The sequence below is a fragment of the Peromyscus leucopus genome, chromosome 17 (genome assembly GCF_004664715.2).
Source record: "Peromyscus leucopus breed LL Stock chromosome 17, UCI_PerLeu_2.1, whole genome shotgun sequence".
Taxonomy (NCBI): Eukaryota; Metazoa; Chordata; class Mammalia; order Rodentia; family Cricetidae; genus Peromyscus; species Peromyscus leucopus.
The window spans coordinates 43,862,828-43,879,945 of NC_051077.1; the positions used below are offsets into that span (position 1 = coordinate 43,862,828).

The 17,118-nt window shown below is 39.4% G+C and overlaps 1 protein-coding gene across 7 annotated transcripts in view; it reads right to left on the reverse strand.

Moving 5' to 3' along the window:
• Positions 1-17,118, reverse strand: part of Clcn3 (chloride voltage-gated channel 3) — an 80,304-nt gene that overhangs the window by 4,047 nt on the left and 59,139 nt on the right. For 4 of the 7 annotated variants that reach the window (XM_028881050.2, XM_028881048.2, XM_037211753.1 and 1 more), the window contains 5 exons: positions 16,148-16,693; positions 14,347-14,533; positions 9,967-10,365; positions 4,912-5,128; positions 384-459 (listed from right to left, as the gene is read on the reverse strand). In XM_028881050.2, the coding sequence (XP_028736883.1) occupies positions 384-459; positions 4,912-5,128; positions 9,967-10,365; positions 14,347-14,533; positions 16,148-16,693 (1,425 nt within the window). The remainder of the gene's footprint in view (positions 1-383; positions 460-4,911; positions 5,129-9,966; positions 10,366-14,346; positions 14,534-16,147; positions 16,694-17,118) is intronic. The other 3 variants (XM_028881053.2, XM_028881051.2, XM_028881052.2) reach the window with 1 other exon arrangement.

Below are 17,118 nucleotides of genomic sequence, written 5' to 3' on the forward strand. Positions count from 1 at the left end.
CAGACGAGGAAGCATAAACGAGGGTGAAGGGCTGGGGGTGACAGCACAGGCATTTTTTAGCCAGTCAGGAGTCTTCTGAGATGGGTGAATCCACTAAGACAGACAGACTTTCCATGTTTAAGCATGCCCAATAATGTCCCTCATTCAAGCAGCAGACTCTGCAGTTGTTACAGTTTACCTAATTCTGAGACTGTCACCTGCGGCTTCCTCTCTAAGAATGGGGTTTAGACAGTCTATCTATTTCTCTCACAGACATCTGCTGAGAGACGGTGACCGACAGCATGGTGGGGCTGCTGGTCAGCAGGTGTGGGAGAACTGAACATTCACAAGTTTCATGCCTCCTGACTTAAGGTGTCTAGTGAGGAGAGCTGACAGCTAATCACCAAGGGCTCCACGTGCTGCTTTAGTTGCTCGAGATGCTCTAAAATGTTCTTCTTTGTGATGATCCCCAAGACAATCCTGAAACAGATTATTATGCTAATAACTGTGAGAAATTAAATTGAAAGAGGTTCCAATCATAATGATAAAGAATGAGAGGAGATAAAACATAAACCATAAGAATGCTTCTCATGAACTTGAGATAAAAATAAGATTTAAAAATCTAGGTTCCATTTTCAAACATTCTAATTTCAAAAGTGACACAATACTGTTTCTAATGGTGGGGTTTATTTTTTAAAAATCAAAATAATGAAAATTTTAACTATGAAGATGGTCCAAACTAAAAGTATTAAAAGAAACTTAAGGATACACAGCTACAGACCTCTAAAATTGGGAGGTGGCTTTCAGTGTTCTCTCCTTGGATGAACATGTTTTTCAGTTTCTAGGAGCTATTTGATCTGCCTCAGCATTGTGCATATGAGGGGTGGGGGTGAGGGTGAGGTGTTGGTGGAAGTGGTTGAGTTTGAGCGCCCTAAGAAAACTTAAATCTACTAGATTTTTACTATTTATTTGGAATTCCAATTCAGGAAGAGCACATGTAAATACTACTGACCTCATTTTCAGCAACTAAATCCCATTTCTTATATAATATGGTAATAAAACATTTATGAGTAGAGGTCAAAATGACTTTTAATGCATATTTTTCTAAATAATTATTTCTCAGTTTACAGTTATCACATCTTACAAAGTGATTTTCATAAATTCTCACAAGGATACATGAAACTAGACTACTTTTAATTATTAAATTTTTTGATGCTTATTTTACAACAAATAAATTTGACTGTAATATGTAATGATATAAATTTCGAAAGTCCATCTCAAATGTCTTTAGAATAATCAGGCATTTTCTGATGATCTGTCTGCTTAAGGTAACTTTCCTGTTAAGCTGCCTTGGAAATTCTGATTTCTTTTGCTATTGTTGTTTTGTTTTGTTTTGTTTTGAGACAGGGTTTCTCTGTGTAGTCCTGGCTGTCCTGGATCTCACTCTGTAGACCAGGCTGACCTCGAACTCACAGATATCCCCCTGCCTCTGCCTCCTGAGTGATGGGATTAAAGGTGTGCACCACAACCACCCAGCCTGATTTCTTAAAGAGGGTCAGTATAGGACTTGAAAGCAGTCTGGCCCTTATAGATATCTCCCTCATAAAATAGTAGTGGCTGGTGCTGGAGGGGCAAGAAGGGTGGACAAACTTAAAAGCAAAACCAGGTTCATAACCAGGTTCATGTATTCACATTATTTTCTTTAAAACACTGTAGTGGAGTTTTAGATTATGGGAACAACCTCTCCAAGAAGCTCAAAAACTCTGCTGCATAAAATGAGTATTTGACCACTAGAGAAATGTTCTTTGGGAAAATATATGAGGGTTCTTTCTTTCTTCCTTTCCTTCTTTCTTTCTTTCTTTTTTTTTTTTTTTTAAGCTTTGGGGTGGTGGTGGTGAATATGTGCAAAGTGCATTGTACACATGTATGAAAGTGTAATCCATGATGTTGTACAATTACTATATGCTAATAAAAGGATTTTTTTAAGCTATAAAGTTCAATACATTTTTATGGTAGCACTTAATTAAATACAATAACACCAGTGTGACTCGTGTGCATGCTTTGTTTATCCAATTAAGTAGAATGATTAATTTCAGTTTATCACAGTAAGCTCAATCACTGTAGCAAATGAGGAGGAGAGGGGCACATCTGCAAGGACCAGCGGCCACCTTGGGACTCCCAGCACCCGCAGACAGAGTGCAGGACTTTTAGGAGGGCAGAGCACACCACTCCTCTGTAAAGACCTGAGAACAGAAAGCCAGTTTCAGGGTCACTCTGAGTTTTAAAGGGTGAAAGGAAAATCAATGCAAAACATTTGTTTAAGAACAATCTGATGTTTCATTTTGAGCTCACAAATAATGATGTGAAAATTAACAAGTCAGAAACTGACATTTCCCAATGTGTGTTTCAAGAAACAGTAATCCCAAGAGTGCACCAAAAAAATGTTTGTATTCGCAGGCAAGCCAGGTAAGCTATGATTCCATTACTGAGAGCTGGGGAATCAAAGAACATCAACATCTTCAAAGTCCTGAGAAGTTCCAAAGTAAACCTCAGCTATAATTTAATTCAGTACTTCTCAAACTGAGTCAGTCACAAAAAATTCTAGCAACTTCTAGCAGCTGTTTTGTAAACTCATGGACTCTGAGAAGTTCTGTTAATGTAAAATGAGAGACAACACTGAGCTGATACCACAGTTCAGATCTGTTCTCACTACTTCCTGTTCTTTTTCCCTCCTGTGCCTATGGCCCCAAGTCTGCTGCATTTTCCTTCCCCCCAGTAACTGTTTTCCACTGCGAAGGTACCACATGAAGCTGGAAAACACACGGCTACCTAGAACTGTATGGTCTTCACTTTCAAACATGCCGTCTTCTTTTCTTAGTTTTAACCACTGAACTTTGAGACTAAAACACCCTCCTGCTTAAGTAGTTCACAGACAATAAAGTCAAGCGTTTCCTCTCCATATGATCTTTTTTCTTTCTGAATACTTATTTTCTGTGAAGAAATAAGGAAAATATGCTCAAGACTGTGAAACATGACCTCCCTAGAAGAAGAAAGCTCCTTCATTTTATATCTATGCCAGTGGCGGCAGCAGATAAAATTGTATGTAACTAATTCTTGTCTCCCTATAAAGCTAATTTAATCCTTAAGTATTTTCCTTCCTAGGCTCTACACTGCCAAAATCTTGTCAATTAAGCAGTAAGGTGAAATATGAAAATTAACCTACACAGCAGGGCTTTGTGGTCACAGCTAATCACTGCTTACAGAATAGCACTGGGATTTGTCAGTACAGAAGAGAACCTAGGCCAGGCACAGAGAACTCAAAGCCAACAGGAGCTTATGAAAACTTACTTTAGTTTCCAACTGAGTTATATGACTCAAAGGGCCCAAGGTGAAGCTTTGTGAAAAGATACACTGTTTAACCAATATTTATTAAGTCTGAAACAATGAAGTTTGGTACCATTTTTTTAAATTAGACAATAGTAAACAAAACTGTAGACCATAGTATTTTTGTTTGTTTGTTTGTTTTTGGTTTTTTCGAGACAGGGTTTCTCTGTGTAGCTTTGCGCCTTTCCTGGAGCTCACTTGGTAGCCCAGGCTGGCCTCGAACTCACAGAGATCCGCCTGGCTCTGCCTCCCGAGTGCTGGGATTAAAGGCATGCGCCACCACTGCCCGGCAAGACCATAGTATTTTATGAAACACATCTTTGATATATTTATATTATACTCCAGAAGCTAAACACCCACCATGGCTCTAATATTCCCACTTTCTGCTTCTCCTGTGTTTTAAACTGAAGTATAAATGTCTATGATACTGCTATTCCTAAGCCAAAATGGTCTACTGTGTCACCCAGAAAATGTTTAAAGAGATGGAAAGATTGGGAAGAAAGGACATTATGTCAGTAAGTAGAACAGTAGCAGGAGTCTGGGTTTCTGTGAGCTGATATGCTAACGTGAACAAGACACCTGTGAAACCAACCCCTCCTACCCAGTTTGCAGCTACCCAATTACGTGAAAAAGTACCAAAGTATCCAGTAAATTACCTTTGTTTGTTGTTTATGCCCCCTTTCTCTAGAGAGTGGCCGTGTTCTGTTACCCACATGTTTTATGCAAATTCTTAAAAAGATAAAATTTGTTGTGATTCTCTGATGTTTTGGGGACAGTATTTAATCAGCTTCACGCTATTCACGGTGAGCCTTCAGTCCATAACAAATCCAGAAAAACCATGTTTCCTTTTCCTAGCATTTCTGTTACATGACTTCACATGAAATAATGTTCTAAGAATTCCAACCAGTTACCAGCAAGGAGGCACATGCCTGTAATCTCAGTGCTCATGAGGTTCACAAGGATCACAAACTCCACCTGCCTCTAGCTAGTGAGGCCCTGTCTCAGCAACAACAAAAATAATTAAATACAAAAATTAAAAATTCTGCCATTTAGCAGTTCATGGGTCAGATCTGTTTTGGAGAAGGTAGAAAAAAAAAACAAAAAGAAAAACAGTATCACTGAGGATTTTCAGTTAAACCATAAATTTTCATATATTACTTCATTAATGATAAGTACTGGCTCAAATAGCATATAGCAAACTATCTAGAAAAAGATGTACAACAAACCTATCCACTAGAAATGAAACACAGAAAGAAAACGGTTCTGCAATGCTCCCTGAAGGCTGAGCCCAGTATCCCCAGGAAAGAGACACCTGAAGTTCACCAAGCTCTTCACTCTGCTCCAACTTTAATACAGTATCCTTGACAACCAGCACAGAGCTGACATCCTCCTTACTCTCAGGCAAGTGTGGAGCTTGACTGATCCTCAAGTTATTACTAAGTCAGACAGTCCCACTGGGACCTGACTCACACTCTGCCCTGAAAAGGTTCCACTAATAAGGACCAGTAATTGCAGTGAGTGAACCGATGTCTGTTGAGCTAAACTTACCCGTTGTGAGTTACAAGGCACTGCCTCAGACCCAGCTTTCGGAAGATGTCGACCACAATCTCCATTGGGGTGTGGTCTGTTACTGTAAAAGGGCTCATATCAAGAATGCTTCTCAGCTTTAATGGCCGAGGGCTTTCTGCCGGAAGAGATGGGGTATGCTGTGCAAAGCACACCCGAGAACTGCCAACAATACCTTCTTGTTTTTTCCTGGCACTTTCTGAAAAGGAGATAGAGAAGAGCAAACATTTTCAATTGATGGATTTTCTTTTCTTACATGCAGCTTTGCTCATTTGGCATTAAAAACAGTAAGTGTATTCCATGATTTCTGGTCCCTTTCCTTTTCCTGTCCTTCTATTTAAAAGAGAATTAACTGACAAGCCATTTGGTAGCTTTTCATATCTGCCGGAAATGGAACTTGACAATAATTTTCTATAATCATATCATGCTGTGATTTTCTTCAATGGCACTGAACTCTTCTAACTGTGGAGACAAGGAAGCACATTTGAAATAATTTTATTTAAAACCTATACGCATCACAAGAGCTGTTTACTACAAAATCTGTCATCAGATGAAGCCTGCCTGTGCTGACTGTGACTTAGTTCTGCACTAGAGATGAGATTAAGGACGTTCACTCTTGCTGTGTCTGCTCTACACTCCACCACTGGGAATGGGCTGGCTCTTCCTAACTACAATTACACTCCCGAGACAGGGTTTCTCTGTGGAGTCATGGCTGTCCTGGAACTAGCTCTGCAGACTAAACCAGGCTGGCCTCAAACTCACAGGGATCTGCCTGCCTCTTGAGTGCTGGGATTAAAGGTGTGCGCCATCACGCCCTACTGGGCTGTTTTATTCATAAAGGTTCTATCAATTTCTCTTCCCCTCCAATGTTCTCTGTCCAGCTGCCTGTTTCTTCTCCCACCTTTGGGAGTGAGTGCAAGACAGAATGTGCAAGAAGTATAAGAGGCCACACACAGGAAAACAGAAACCCATAACATGGGCAAAATATGCAAATGAAAGTCATCCAGCTTTATGCTTGGTTTTTGAATAAATATTCACTGAAAACTATGTGTGTGTGTAAATATGGTATTAGTTATAGTGAAAATATTTTGCACATTAATTTTGCTACAAAAATATTTAAGCCAAAATAATAAACACCAGTCTGACTGGAGAGAAGGGAATATTACTGCTCCTAAATGAAAGCTTTTGTGCTTTTTAGTCTTTCTGACCACTGAAGCTGTATTCAGCAGTGCTAGAAACATCTTGACTACCAGGGCACTAAGTGAGGTCCTAAAGGCTTGTGGATGGGCCACCTGAAAAGTATGGTCACAGTATGGAAAAGACATCCATTAGTGAGCAACATAGATGGTTCTTGAACAATGCTTACTAAGTTGCTTTCAGCCCATAAAAATGCAACATGTGCATGACAACTGAACGTACAGTATGAACAGTAATAGTAAATAGCCTTAATGGACACACAGAATAAAATGATGGAAAGTGTGACATTAACAATATCAAAAAGAGGAGAATGAAGAGAGGCTTCCTCCAGCAGCTGATGGGAGGGGATGCAGAGACCCACAGCCAAACATTAGGCAGAACTCAGGGAACTCCACAAAAGAGGTGGAGGAAGGTTGTATGAGTCACAGGGTTGGTTCTAAGATGCCAGCAGAACACAGCCCAGAGAATCAACTAAGCAGGGCTCACAGAGACTGAAGCGACATTCACGATGCCTGCATGAGTCTGTGCTAGGTCCTCTGTTGCTATATTGAAACTGTTTAGCTTGGGGTTTTGTGGAGTGCCTAAAGAGGGAATGGGGGTGTCTCTGACTCTTTTGCCTGCTCTTGGGACTCTTTTCTTCCTACTAGGTTGCCTCGTCCAGCCTTGATATGAGGGTGTGTGTCTAGTCTTAATGTAACTTATGCCATGTTTGGTGGATATTCCTATGAGGCCTCCTCTCTGAAGGGAAAGGGAGGAGCAGTGAATCTGGAGGAGGGGGAGTAAGAAAACTTTGGTAGGGATATATTGTATGAGAGAAGGATGAATAAAAAGAAAAAAAGAAGAGTGTGAAGAGTGAAAGTTTTTATATGCATCTAAGTTATCAGGAATAGACAATCCAATTTAGCATACTGTAATGGGGTGTACATATTATTTAAAACTGCAGTATAAAAAATAAAAGTGTTTAAAAAAAAAAAACTGTAGTGCTGGGTGGTGGTGGTGCATGCCTTTAATCCCAGCACTCAGGAGTCAGAGTCAGAGGAATCTCTGTGAGTTCAAGGCCAGTCTGGTCTACAGAGTGAGATCAGGAAAGGCGCAAAGCTACACAGAGAAACCCTGTCTCAAAAAAAACAAAAACAAAACAAAACAAAACAAAAACAAACAAAAAAAAAACCTGTAACTACAATATTAACAATGTGATATGTTAAATAAACAAACAGCAACAAATGAAATTAACTAAATACTCAAACATTTAAATGTGGTGATACATTTTAGGAAAGTGTCTCTCACATTCAGAGACCAGAACTTCTGAGTTAATAATACACTTGAGGTCACTAAAGCCTGTGAATTAAGCTGATTTCCTGTTGTGTACTCAGCCTATTTGCTGAAACCTTCTTTTAGAGAACAATGTAACAAACAACCTTACTTGCCTTGGATTCCCCATGATTCTTAGCTTTTAAAACCCGAGCTAATCGATAGCTTTACTCTTAAATTTCATACTTTTCCATGCTGCTGACCCAGAGTGACATATGCTTGCATGTGTGTACTGTGGTAATTGCTGAAAACAGCAAACAATTCAAAAGCGACTTTATATAAGCAAATATTTGCCATAAATACTGGGAACAGACATTACTTGATGACAGTACGTTTGCAGTTATGCTTACTTTTCTGAGTCCTTCTAGGTCAGGTGAAGTAAATAACTTAATCCCTTGTAAAACTCTTAAAGATTTCTATAAAGTATCCCTCAACCCTTTCCCACACCATGTTTTCTGTGCTGTTCAATAAACACAAAACAAAGGCCTTTGTTAGGGACACTGACACAGAGACAGATCTACAGAAACATATAGCAAGATGGACAGTTAGACACAGAACAGAATTCAGGCAGACACAGATATACATACATACACAGATGACAGACAGCCCAGAAACCATAAGCTACAGACAGATGGAAGACACAGGGAAAGAAGTAGATATTGCAACCGTGACCTTGTTCTTTGTCAAACTAATCCAAGTCTGAGATTTTACTCCTTAATACGACATCAAAGCATTCTGGTGCCTGTTTATGATTACACAGTTTTATTTTGTTTTTGTTTTTACTTACTGCAGTGCTGGGGAGCAAACCTAGAGCCTGGTACTAGACACGTTTGCCAACTGAGCTGCATCCTTAGCTAAAATGCTCAATTGTAAAATTATATATATTTATATATTCTTTGGACTGTTCCTCTGAAGTGAACATCCAGCCCCTTTGCCTTCAATGCATCATTTTAAGAAATGGCATTCTTCATTGTGGGAGTGGAGGGAGGATGATCAAGAGTTAAAAATCATCCTCAGCTACACAAAGATTGAGGCCAGCCTGGCTAAAAGAGACTCTTTAGGTCTTAACCTCCCACACCCCAAATAAAGAACTGTCACTTCCACTTTTAATTTTCATTTGAAACTTAAAGAGATTTTTAATCCTCACCATGAAATAAGTGTGTGCAATGACAGATTTTATCAAGCAGCTTAACATCCCACAATGCATTTATCAAAACATGACCCTAACATTAGTCTCTATTTGTCAGTGAAAAGAATGTTTAAGATGATGACTAGTATATGAAGGCAGAATTCACTTGAAGGAGCATCGTGTACTGGCCACACAATGTGCCATGATACCTGCTAAGTTGTTTCATTTTAAAATTATTTTAATGTTGTTCATTCCCAGGCTTTTGAAGTAGAAAAGAACATGGACTTCATTTTCTTTTTCTCCTTTCTTTTTAAAGGCAACTTCAAACATGCATTCCCCTTCTGCTTCCACCTCCAAAGTAACAGGATGACAGGTGTGTGCCAGGCCAGATGTCTGTTCCAATGCCACCCAGAAGATTTTTAAAAGAGTTTCAACACTTTCCTTTTCATGATTTTAAATAATCTGAGACTTCTCATTTGGATTTAATATTCTAAAAACGTGTTCTCTGATTAATTCTCTATTAAAAAGGAGAACACATCTATTTGGTATTTCAAAGATCGTTTGTTGGGCATGGACAATTTATCCTTCAATTATGTATAACTATGTATACATATAATAATACATAGTGTAATCACACACACACACATAGACATATACTTACTGTACAGGATTTTGTCGAGTAAAATATTTTAAAAATCTACAAAAGTACCCACTGGCAAATATTTAAGATGTGTTCAAAAGTCATCTTGTGACTTAACATTTCTGATGCCATGATCTTGGCATTTCATGTATCCAAAGTACCATACTCCCTTAAACTAACAAACTATTCCTATGCAATAGTCTCTGTCAAGTGACAAAAGTTTAAAACAATATCTCTCTGAAATCAGTAGGAATATGAGTTATTGAAAAGTTTAGCACTGTTTTGTCTTCAAACCTGACCATTTTCCTTAACCTTTCTATAGTAATTCCACAACTGCTCACCTCTCCCCTTTTCTCTGGCTGGCTACTAGCAACCCTAGAGAATGGGAAGGGTGATAACAAGGACAGTTACCTTTACGGAATGACAAGTGTTTGGACAGCTCTACCTCGAGGTACTGCACAGAAAACTAGGGGCAGCAATTCAATGGTCTAGTGAGTCTCCTCTCTCACCTCTGCATCACAGGGAAGAGCTGCTGACAAAGACTACAATTCTCACTGGCCTTCCCACCACAGAGCAGAAGAAGAATCACTGAAGCCTAACCCCTTTTCTGGAGAACACAGACTGTAAAGCACAGAAATTAACACCACTTGCCCCTGGAAACCCAACCAATTAAACGCCATGCTTTCTCCCCTCCTATAAATCTGTTACACCCAAGGTGTAACACATGACAGACATTCATGACGGTTTGTAAAAACCATACCTATTGCAATTGTCAGGTCCCTTCTGAGGGCAAATCCCACTAATCGCTGAGATTCTTTTGACATTATAACAGGAAAGCCATTGTAGCTGGTTTCATTAATCATGTTTTCTATGTCATCTACTGTCATATTGTCCTGTGTCAAAACAGCTAAGGGAGGATCACTTCTTCGAGGTCTCATGACGTCAGCAGCCAAGGTTGTATGAGTGAATTCTTCTTTTGCATCCAGGAAAGGGTATCCATTTAGTCGGATGTGTGCTTCATAAATGCCTTCCCTACCAAAGGCATCGCCAACCCATTTACTGGTCATTACTGCAGCCATAAGAGGAACGATATATTCTAAGCCTCCAGTAAGTTCAAAAACAATAACCACCAGGGAGACAGTCATTCTTGTCACACCACCTGAAAGAAATAAACACCACTGGTCAGGGAAGACAGACTCCTCCCACCACCTCACTAGAGTCTTGGACTAGGCAGGTGAACATGGAATAAAGCCAGACCCTGACCAGTGAAAAGCTTATCCCCCAAAACAACTGCTCTTAGGATAATAACCATTACTTCTAATATGATCTAGAGAGAAACCAACCAGTTATAGCACAGAAAATGATTAAAGCAACATTCCTAAACCTTTTATAGACAAATCAACCAACCAACCAACCAACCAACCAACCAACCACAGTTGACCAAGAAAAACAACTTGGCCATTTTGAGTTACTGCTGCAGCAAAGTTCAATCTCACTCTCATAAAAGCTTACTATAACCTCTTAAATATAAATAAGTATATCGTGGCTCTTTCTTGCTTGCTACCAATTTATAAATTACACATATAAGTAGAATATTAAATAAATTTATTTCCTCTATGTCTTTTCAAAATGTATAGAATATTTGGAAGCCTTGATATGTACTAACAATGTATGTGATATTGTCGGGTAGAAACTTCACCTATGCTGGGGCTGGGGACAGGGCTCTAACACAGTGGGAGGGTGCTTGCCTAGCAGGTACAAGGACCTAGGTTGAGGTCATTATCCCAAGGAGGAGGCATGGAGGAGAAAGGGAGAGGAACGCATCCACTCATTTCTTCGGAGAATCACTCTCGGCTGTGAACTCTGACCCGGCCAGCCTAATCTATTTCCACTGACTGGTGCCGTTACGTGTTTCTGTAATGCACGCTACACTCACTACCTGCTTTGTCACCTATAAAAAGAATCTGAAGTGGCTGTCAAAGAAAACAACACACATTTGAAATCCAAATGTCCTCCTAAGAGGGGTCATTTCAGCTTCCCTGATCCCACATCCTGCACGTACTCTTCCTGACAATCTAGGTGATTGTTTTCGGAACCTTAATCATATTGCACTGTCTCCACTATCACCTCTACAGATCTGAATTCTTCTGTAAAACACCTACCTATGAGTCCTTTTCTCAGGATTCCTCTGTAAATACCTATGAGTCCTTTTCTCAGGATTCTCACCGTTACCAACCTAGTCCAGGACCCAAATTATTCTTTCATTAAAACTAAAACAAACAAATGGCAGGCTCTTTTCAATTTATTTTTAGTATTTATTATGTACAACCGTTTGTCTGCGTATTATATCTGTGCACCGTGTACATACTTGGTGCCTATGACAGCCAGAAGAGGCCGTCTGCTACCCTGGAACCAGAGTCCCAGACATTCAGAACCGCATGTGGGGTCCTTTGGAAAAGCAGCCATGCTCTTCCCTGACAGCCATCTCTAGCCCTGTGCTCGCATTTTAATACACCTTCTCTTTCCTCCTTGACTCTCAGACCCCGTTACTTTCAACCTACTTCCTACGCCACGTATACAACTAAGCACTGCTTCCTTTCTTACTCTGCAGCCCAGGCTGGCCTCCACTGGCAACCTCACATGTCCGCTGGGGTGACAGTCATGCACAGCCACAGTGACTTTAGCGTCATTTCCATCATGCTGTTCTTCTGGTCAAAAGACTCAACAACATGGGCCAGCTGGATGGTTTGGCAAGTAAAGGCACTTGATGCCAAGCCTGATGATCCGAGTTCAATCCCCACCAAGACCCACATGGAAGCAGAGAACTGATTTTCATAAACTGTCCACTGACCTCCACATTTAAGTGTGACACTTATTCTGAAACCCCTCAAAGTAAATAAATAAATGTAATTAAAAAACTGACTAGTTCACAAACCTGTCAGTTCATTACACTTTTTTGTTTCTTAACCTAAAAAAGGAAGGATCCTCTTACTATGCATTATATATCTACTCTATGTCAGCATGTCCCAGTCAATTTATAAAGACTTTTTCTTGTCTTTAATCACTTATTTTACCCGGAACCATGCTAACATCCATATGTGCATGTTTTCTCATACAATCCTCAAAATAATCATAATAAACAAGCTGGTATTTCCATTTCATAGATAAGAAAAGTCAATATTAAAGAACTAAAGGAACTTTTCCAAAGTCATCCAGCCAAAATGGCAAATCCAGAACTCTGCAACCAATCTGAACAATTTCAAATATAAATTCATCCTGATGTAAACTAAGATACTAATCTTTTTACAGTCTACTTCTTACCAATTCAACTTGTTTCCCAAAATATACAAAATGTACTATATAATACAGTTACATTTCTTCAAAGCATGAATTCCAAATATGTTTTCAGACGAATTTATCTTTGCATTAGACTCTTCCTATCCCACGAGATTACTCTAAAAACACTTCAGAGAGTAAGTCTATGGCTCTGACTTACAGGACTATTATGGAGGTCTATGAGAAAGAGCTACTGGACAGTTATTAAAAGTATAGAAGACCATGCATGCGTGTGTGTGTGTGTGTGTGTGTGTGGTACATGCCAAAGGAGGACACTTGCTGTTTTCCTCTACTGCTCTTGGCCTTATTCCTTTAGAAAAGGGTCTTACACTGAGCTGAAAGGTCTCCCCAGCCAGTGAGCTCCCAGGATCCACCTATCTCTACCCTCTAATGCTGGGTTACAGAAATGCACAGCCAAGCCTGGCTTATGGGATGGGTGGTGGGGATTAGAACTCAGGTCCCATGCTTGCATATCAAATTTTCTTTCTCACTGAACTACCTTGCCATCCCTCTATTACATTTTTATCTGAGGTATCAGCATGATTACAGATACAGATCCCAAAAGTCTGTATGATTCTTCATATAACAGCTTTAAAAAACATGACTATGACTTGAACTCATTCATGTTTAAACATGGTTTTAGGAATTGAGAACCAGACAGATCTGTCTGATTGAAAAACGACCTTAAAGTTAATTGCCAGAAAAAAAAATTAGATGCCAAAGAGTCATGGGTTTTTAATTGTCATTAGTGAGCTCACACTTCAAATGGAAAGAAGATATGCCCAAATAAAAGAGCTGGGGACTCACAGTCCTCAAAGACGAAAGCTTTCAAAGTATGAAGGTGACCTGTACAATTTCCCAATTAAAATGTAACTTAAAACAATAAAACTGCAACCCTCCCTTCCTTGAACACCTGAACGCTCTGTTCCCTAAGTCCTGCACTGAGTGCTCTCAGCCCATGGACGGGCGGGGGCGGGGGGAATCAGCCAGAGGCCGGCCCACATTTCACTCTTATCATTCATTATACCTAGTGCAACACTAAAAAGAATGTGGAAGCTAAAGAAACGAAACTTGGATGAAAATGATTTTGTTATTTAATTTCACCTAATATTACACTTCTGAAGATTTTGAGTCACTGAGCAAAAACAAAGTCAAATACCTACTATTATTAAATACTACACCAAAGTTTGGTGGAAATTTTAAATATAAAACCAAACAATTTTTTCATTTTTTTCAAAGGAAATAATAGATTCTTGCAGATTGAGAGTCATTATTTTGCTTTTATTTCACTACAACGAAGTTACTATTTCTTACTTTTCTACAAATGTACCTTAGATGCTAGAAGGCTGAAAAATAAATCTTTTATTCAGGCTGATAAATTACTACAGAGTTTAAAGTGAAACTATTCTGAAGCTTTATTATAATGCTGATCTTAGGAACAGCAACTGCCATCAATGGTTACAGACAGGCTCAGATCCTCAGTAGTGAAAAAACTAACAGGCTCCTTGAACAGGTTTCAGATTAAGCCTTAGTTGTTCCAAGATGGTCTCTGTCATAAAGCATTATGTGATATTACAAACATGCTATTATTAAATTTTTACATTAAACAAATGTTCTCAGACAAGTACAACAAAATCCAGTACTACATAAGAATATTAGTGCTTCATTTCTTTTAAAATTACTCCTTCCTTCTAACAGGCATCCTTTCTCCCTAGCAACCAAATAAACAAGACTCCATTGACACTGGCTCTTTTCCTTCTCGGACTGGCAAATATCCACAAACAAGGAAACACGATCACATTACCTAAGCACGCAGCAGCACCAACCATGGCATAAAGCCCAGGTGTGATGCAGTCGGCCCCAACCTCACACCATTCCTTGAAGATAAACCAGTCGTGGTGATAGTAGGCAAGCTGCTCCACGGCAATCCCCACGATTCTCCCTGCAATTGCTCCAATGGCCATGCTGGGGATAAACAAGCCTGATGGAACCTGGGACAGGAAGGAACACAGCTCTAATCACGTGACTGAAACTACACCCTATGGATTTGTTGCTAAGAATTGGCTCCCTTCATATCCTAATGAAATTCTAAAACCCTAGTAAAAATTCAACCACAGTAAAATCCTACTAAATGAAAGTTCATTAGTAATTCTCTGAATTCAGTAACAACGCAATAAAGTGAATTCTCTAAGCCAAAGAGAAAATAACTCACACTTTACTTATCCTTTATCATTAGTTAGTCTCTAACAAATTTCCAGTAGTCCATAGTAAAAAGAAAACAAGAGACTGATGTTTCCCGTAAATCTGTTCACTGTGGAGCAGTAAGCTTCCAGTCTGACCTTCCCTTATACTTCTACAAATGGTAGAGACAGCAGATGCTACTTCTCAAGTGCTACAGCTTAAGTCAGGCAATGTTTCCAGAGCCCCCAATATTCTGAATGGAGTATACATGTGAATCAACTAAAAAGAGAAAAATCTTTGCTGGCAGAAATTCTTTCTTCAAAGTTAAGGAAAGTAAACACTGGCATGTACTGAGCTAATTAAAGGGATATACAATGCAAAGGATTAAAGCACATTTCACAATCTTCAGTTATAATCTGTCAGCCTGAGCCCAGGACTTAACGAGGGCCTGCCATCTGCCTCCAGCTTCCTCAGTGCTGGCCAGCTACAGCCACTGAGAGTACTGGGTATAACTCTACTGACACTGGGACTCATGAAAAACACCACTCTAGTGGTCCTTTCAACTAACTCTGCTAAGAAAAAGAAGAATAAAACTCTTAGTTTTTGAATTTGATTCAATGGCCTGAAAGCAATCTTAAAACTTCCAACCTTCCAATCTCACAGAAGTGAAGCCGTTACTCCACATGAGCTCAGTTTGTGAAAGTGCGCCATCCCTGCCAAGGGTCAGCTGCTGCAGGAACCTCAGGGGTCATGAGCTGAAGAAGAACAGGCTACGGCAAGCTGACATTTGCTTCTCTGTGTTTGCATCTGGGAGAAAGCTGTGAGTCCAGGAGAAGCCATGTTCCAGGGCACAGGACTTTAGATACTTGATGGATAGCCACAGCATTTATAGCTCTAGCAATCTGATTCTGAGACCACAGTGTCCATTTAAACTAACATACTACAGTCTATAGAAGGGAGAATAATGGCTTCTCCTGGATTTATGACCATGTTACATGCCAAGGAAAAATTAAAGTTGCAGAGAATGAAGACTGTCAGCCAACTGACTTTTAAAACAAGAGGTTACCCTGTATTATCTGGGTAGATTAAAAGTAATCCTAGGGGTTTTTTCATGTGAAATCAGGATTTATATTTCTAAGAGTTAAACAAGAGAGAGTAACCAGCCAGCCATGGCTCTAAAAATGCAAGAGAGGGAACACAAGCCAAGGAGTGCATGCAGCCTCAGAACATGGAAAATGCAGAAAAACAAACTCGGGCCACTGTCTCCAGAAGTCACCAGAAACCTCTCGATTTCAGACCTATAAGGGCTTTTCAGATTCTGCTCTCAGAATTGTAATCATTTGGATACAATTTCATTTCTCATTACACATAAATATTTTGGACATCTCTACATTATTCCAGTATCATCTCACATGAGCACTTACCTTGATACCAAAGGTGAATACTGTCATTATTATCTTAAATATGAGTGCCAGACACAACTGCCAGATAGCTGAATACACTCCAACGCCTGCTGGACGGTCAGGAATATCGTCAACAATTTTACTGGCATTCATGTCATTTCTGTAGTCACAAAGAGAAGAGGATTCCAACGGCCCACAATCTGTAAACAGCTCTTTAATCAGTTCACTGGTGTTGAGCCTGGTGTAGGGGTTGGGGAAGGCTATCACAGCAGTAATGGCGGCAACAATAATGACTTCGAGAACGGGGTACTTTCCAAACTTGGTGGACTTGCGTCGACGACACCAGGCAATATTTGCCCTAATAAAAAAGGCTCCCCAAAGCCCTCCAAACACCCCTAGGAGAATAAAAGGGAACAGTTCAAAAAGGTACCAGGGTGTATGATACTCCACATAAAAAAGGACCAGACGGCTGTTCCCAAATGGATTGATGGATCTCAAAACGAATGCAGCCACCAAAGCAGCAAAAAATGATCTCCATAAAGTTTTCAGAGGAAAATAATAGCTAACCTAAAAAACAAAAAGAAAAATTAATGCTATCATTTCTGATTCATTATAACAAGTATAAACTTGACTGTAGCTAGCTCAAATTTTGTTGCAGCTTGAATTTACATGATTTGCCCTAATAAAAAAATGATGCTTTTTCTTTGACTATAACTACAAATTCACAATAACTGATTACAAATGTCTAATAATCATTTAGAATACCAAGAACTGTTTTTCAAAAGGAGTTTCATATCTAATTCAATCATATCAGCTAAAAATAAATATCCCCTTAGGAACTTTTGTTAATTCATTAAAATGTAGTTGATTTGTCTCTTCTCTAAAACCGAAAGAAAAAAATTTTAGAGTCAAGCACAGGCATATTTTTATGTAAAATATGAAAAAAGGAAACCAATGAGAACACAAAACAATATATTCCACCAAAGCAATAA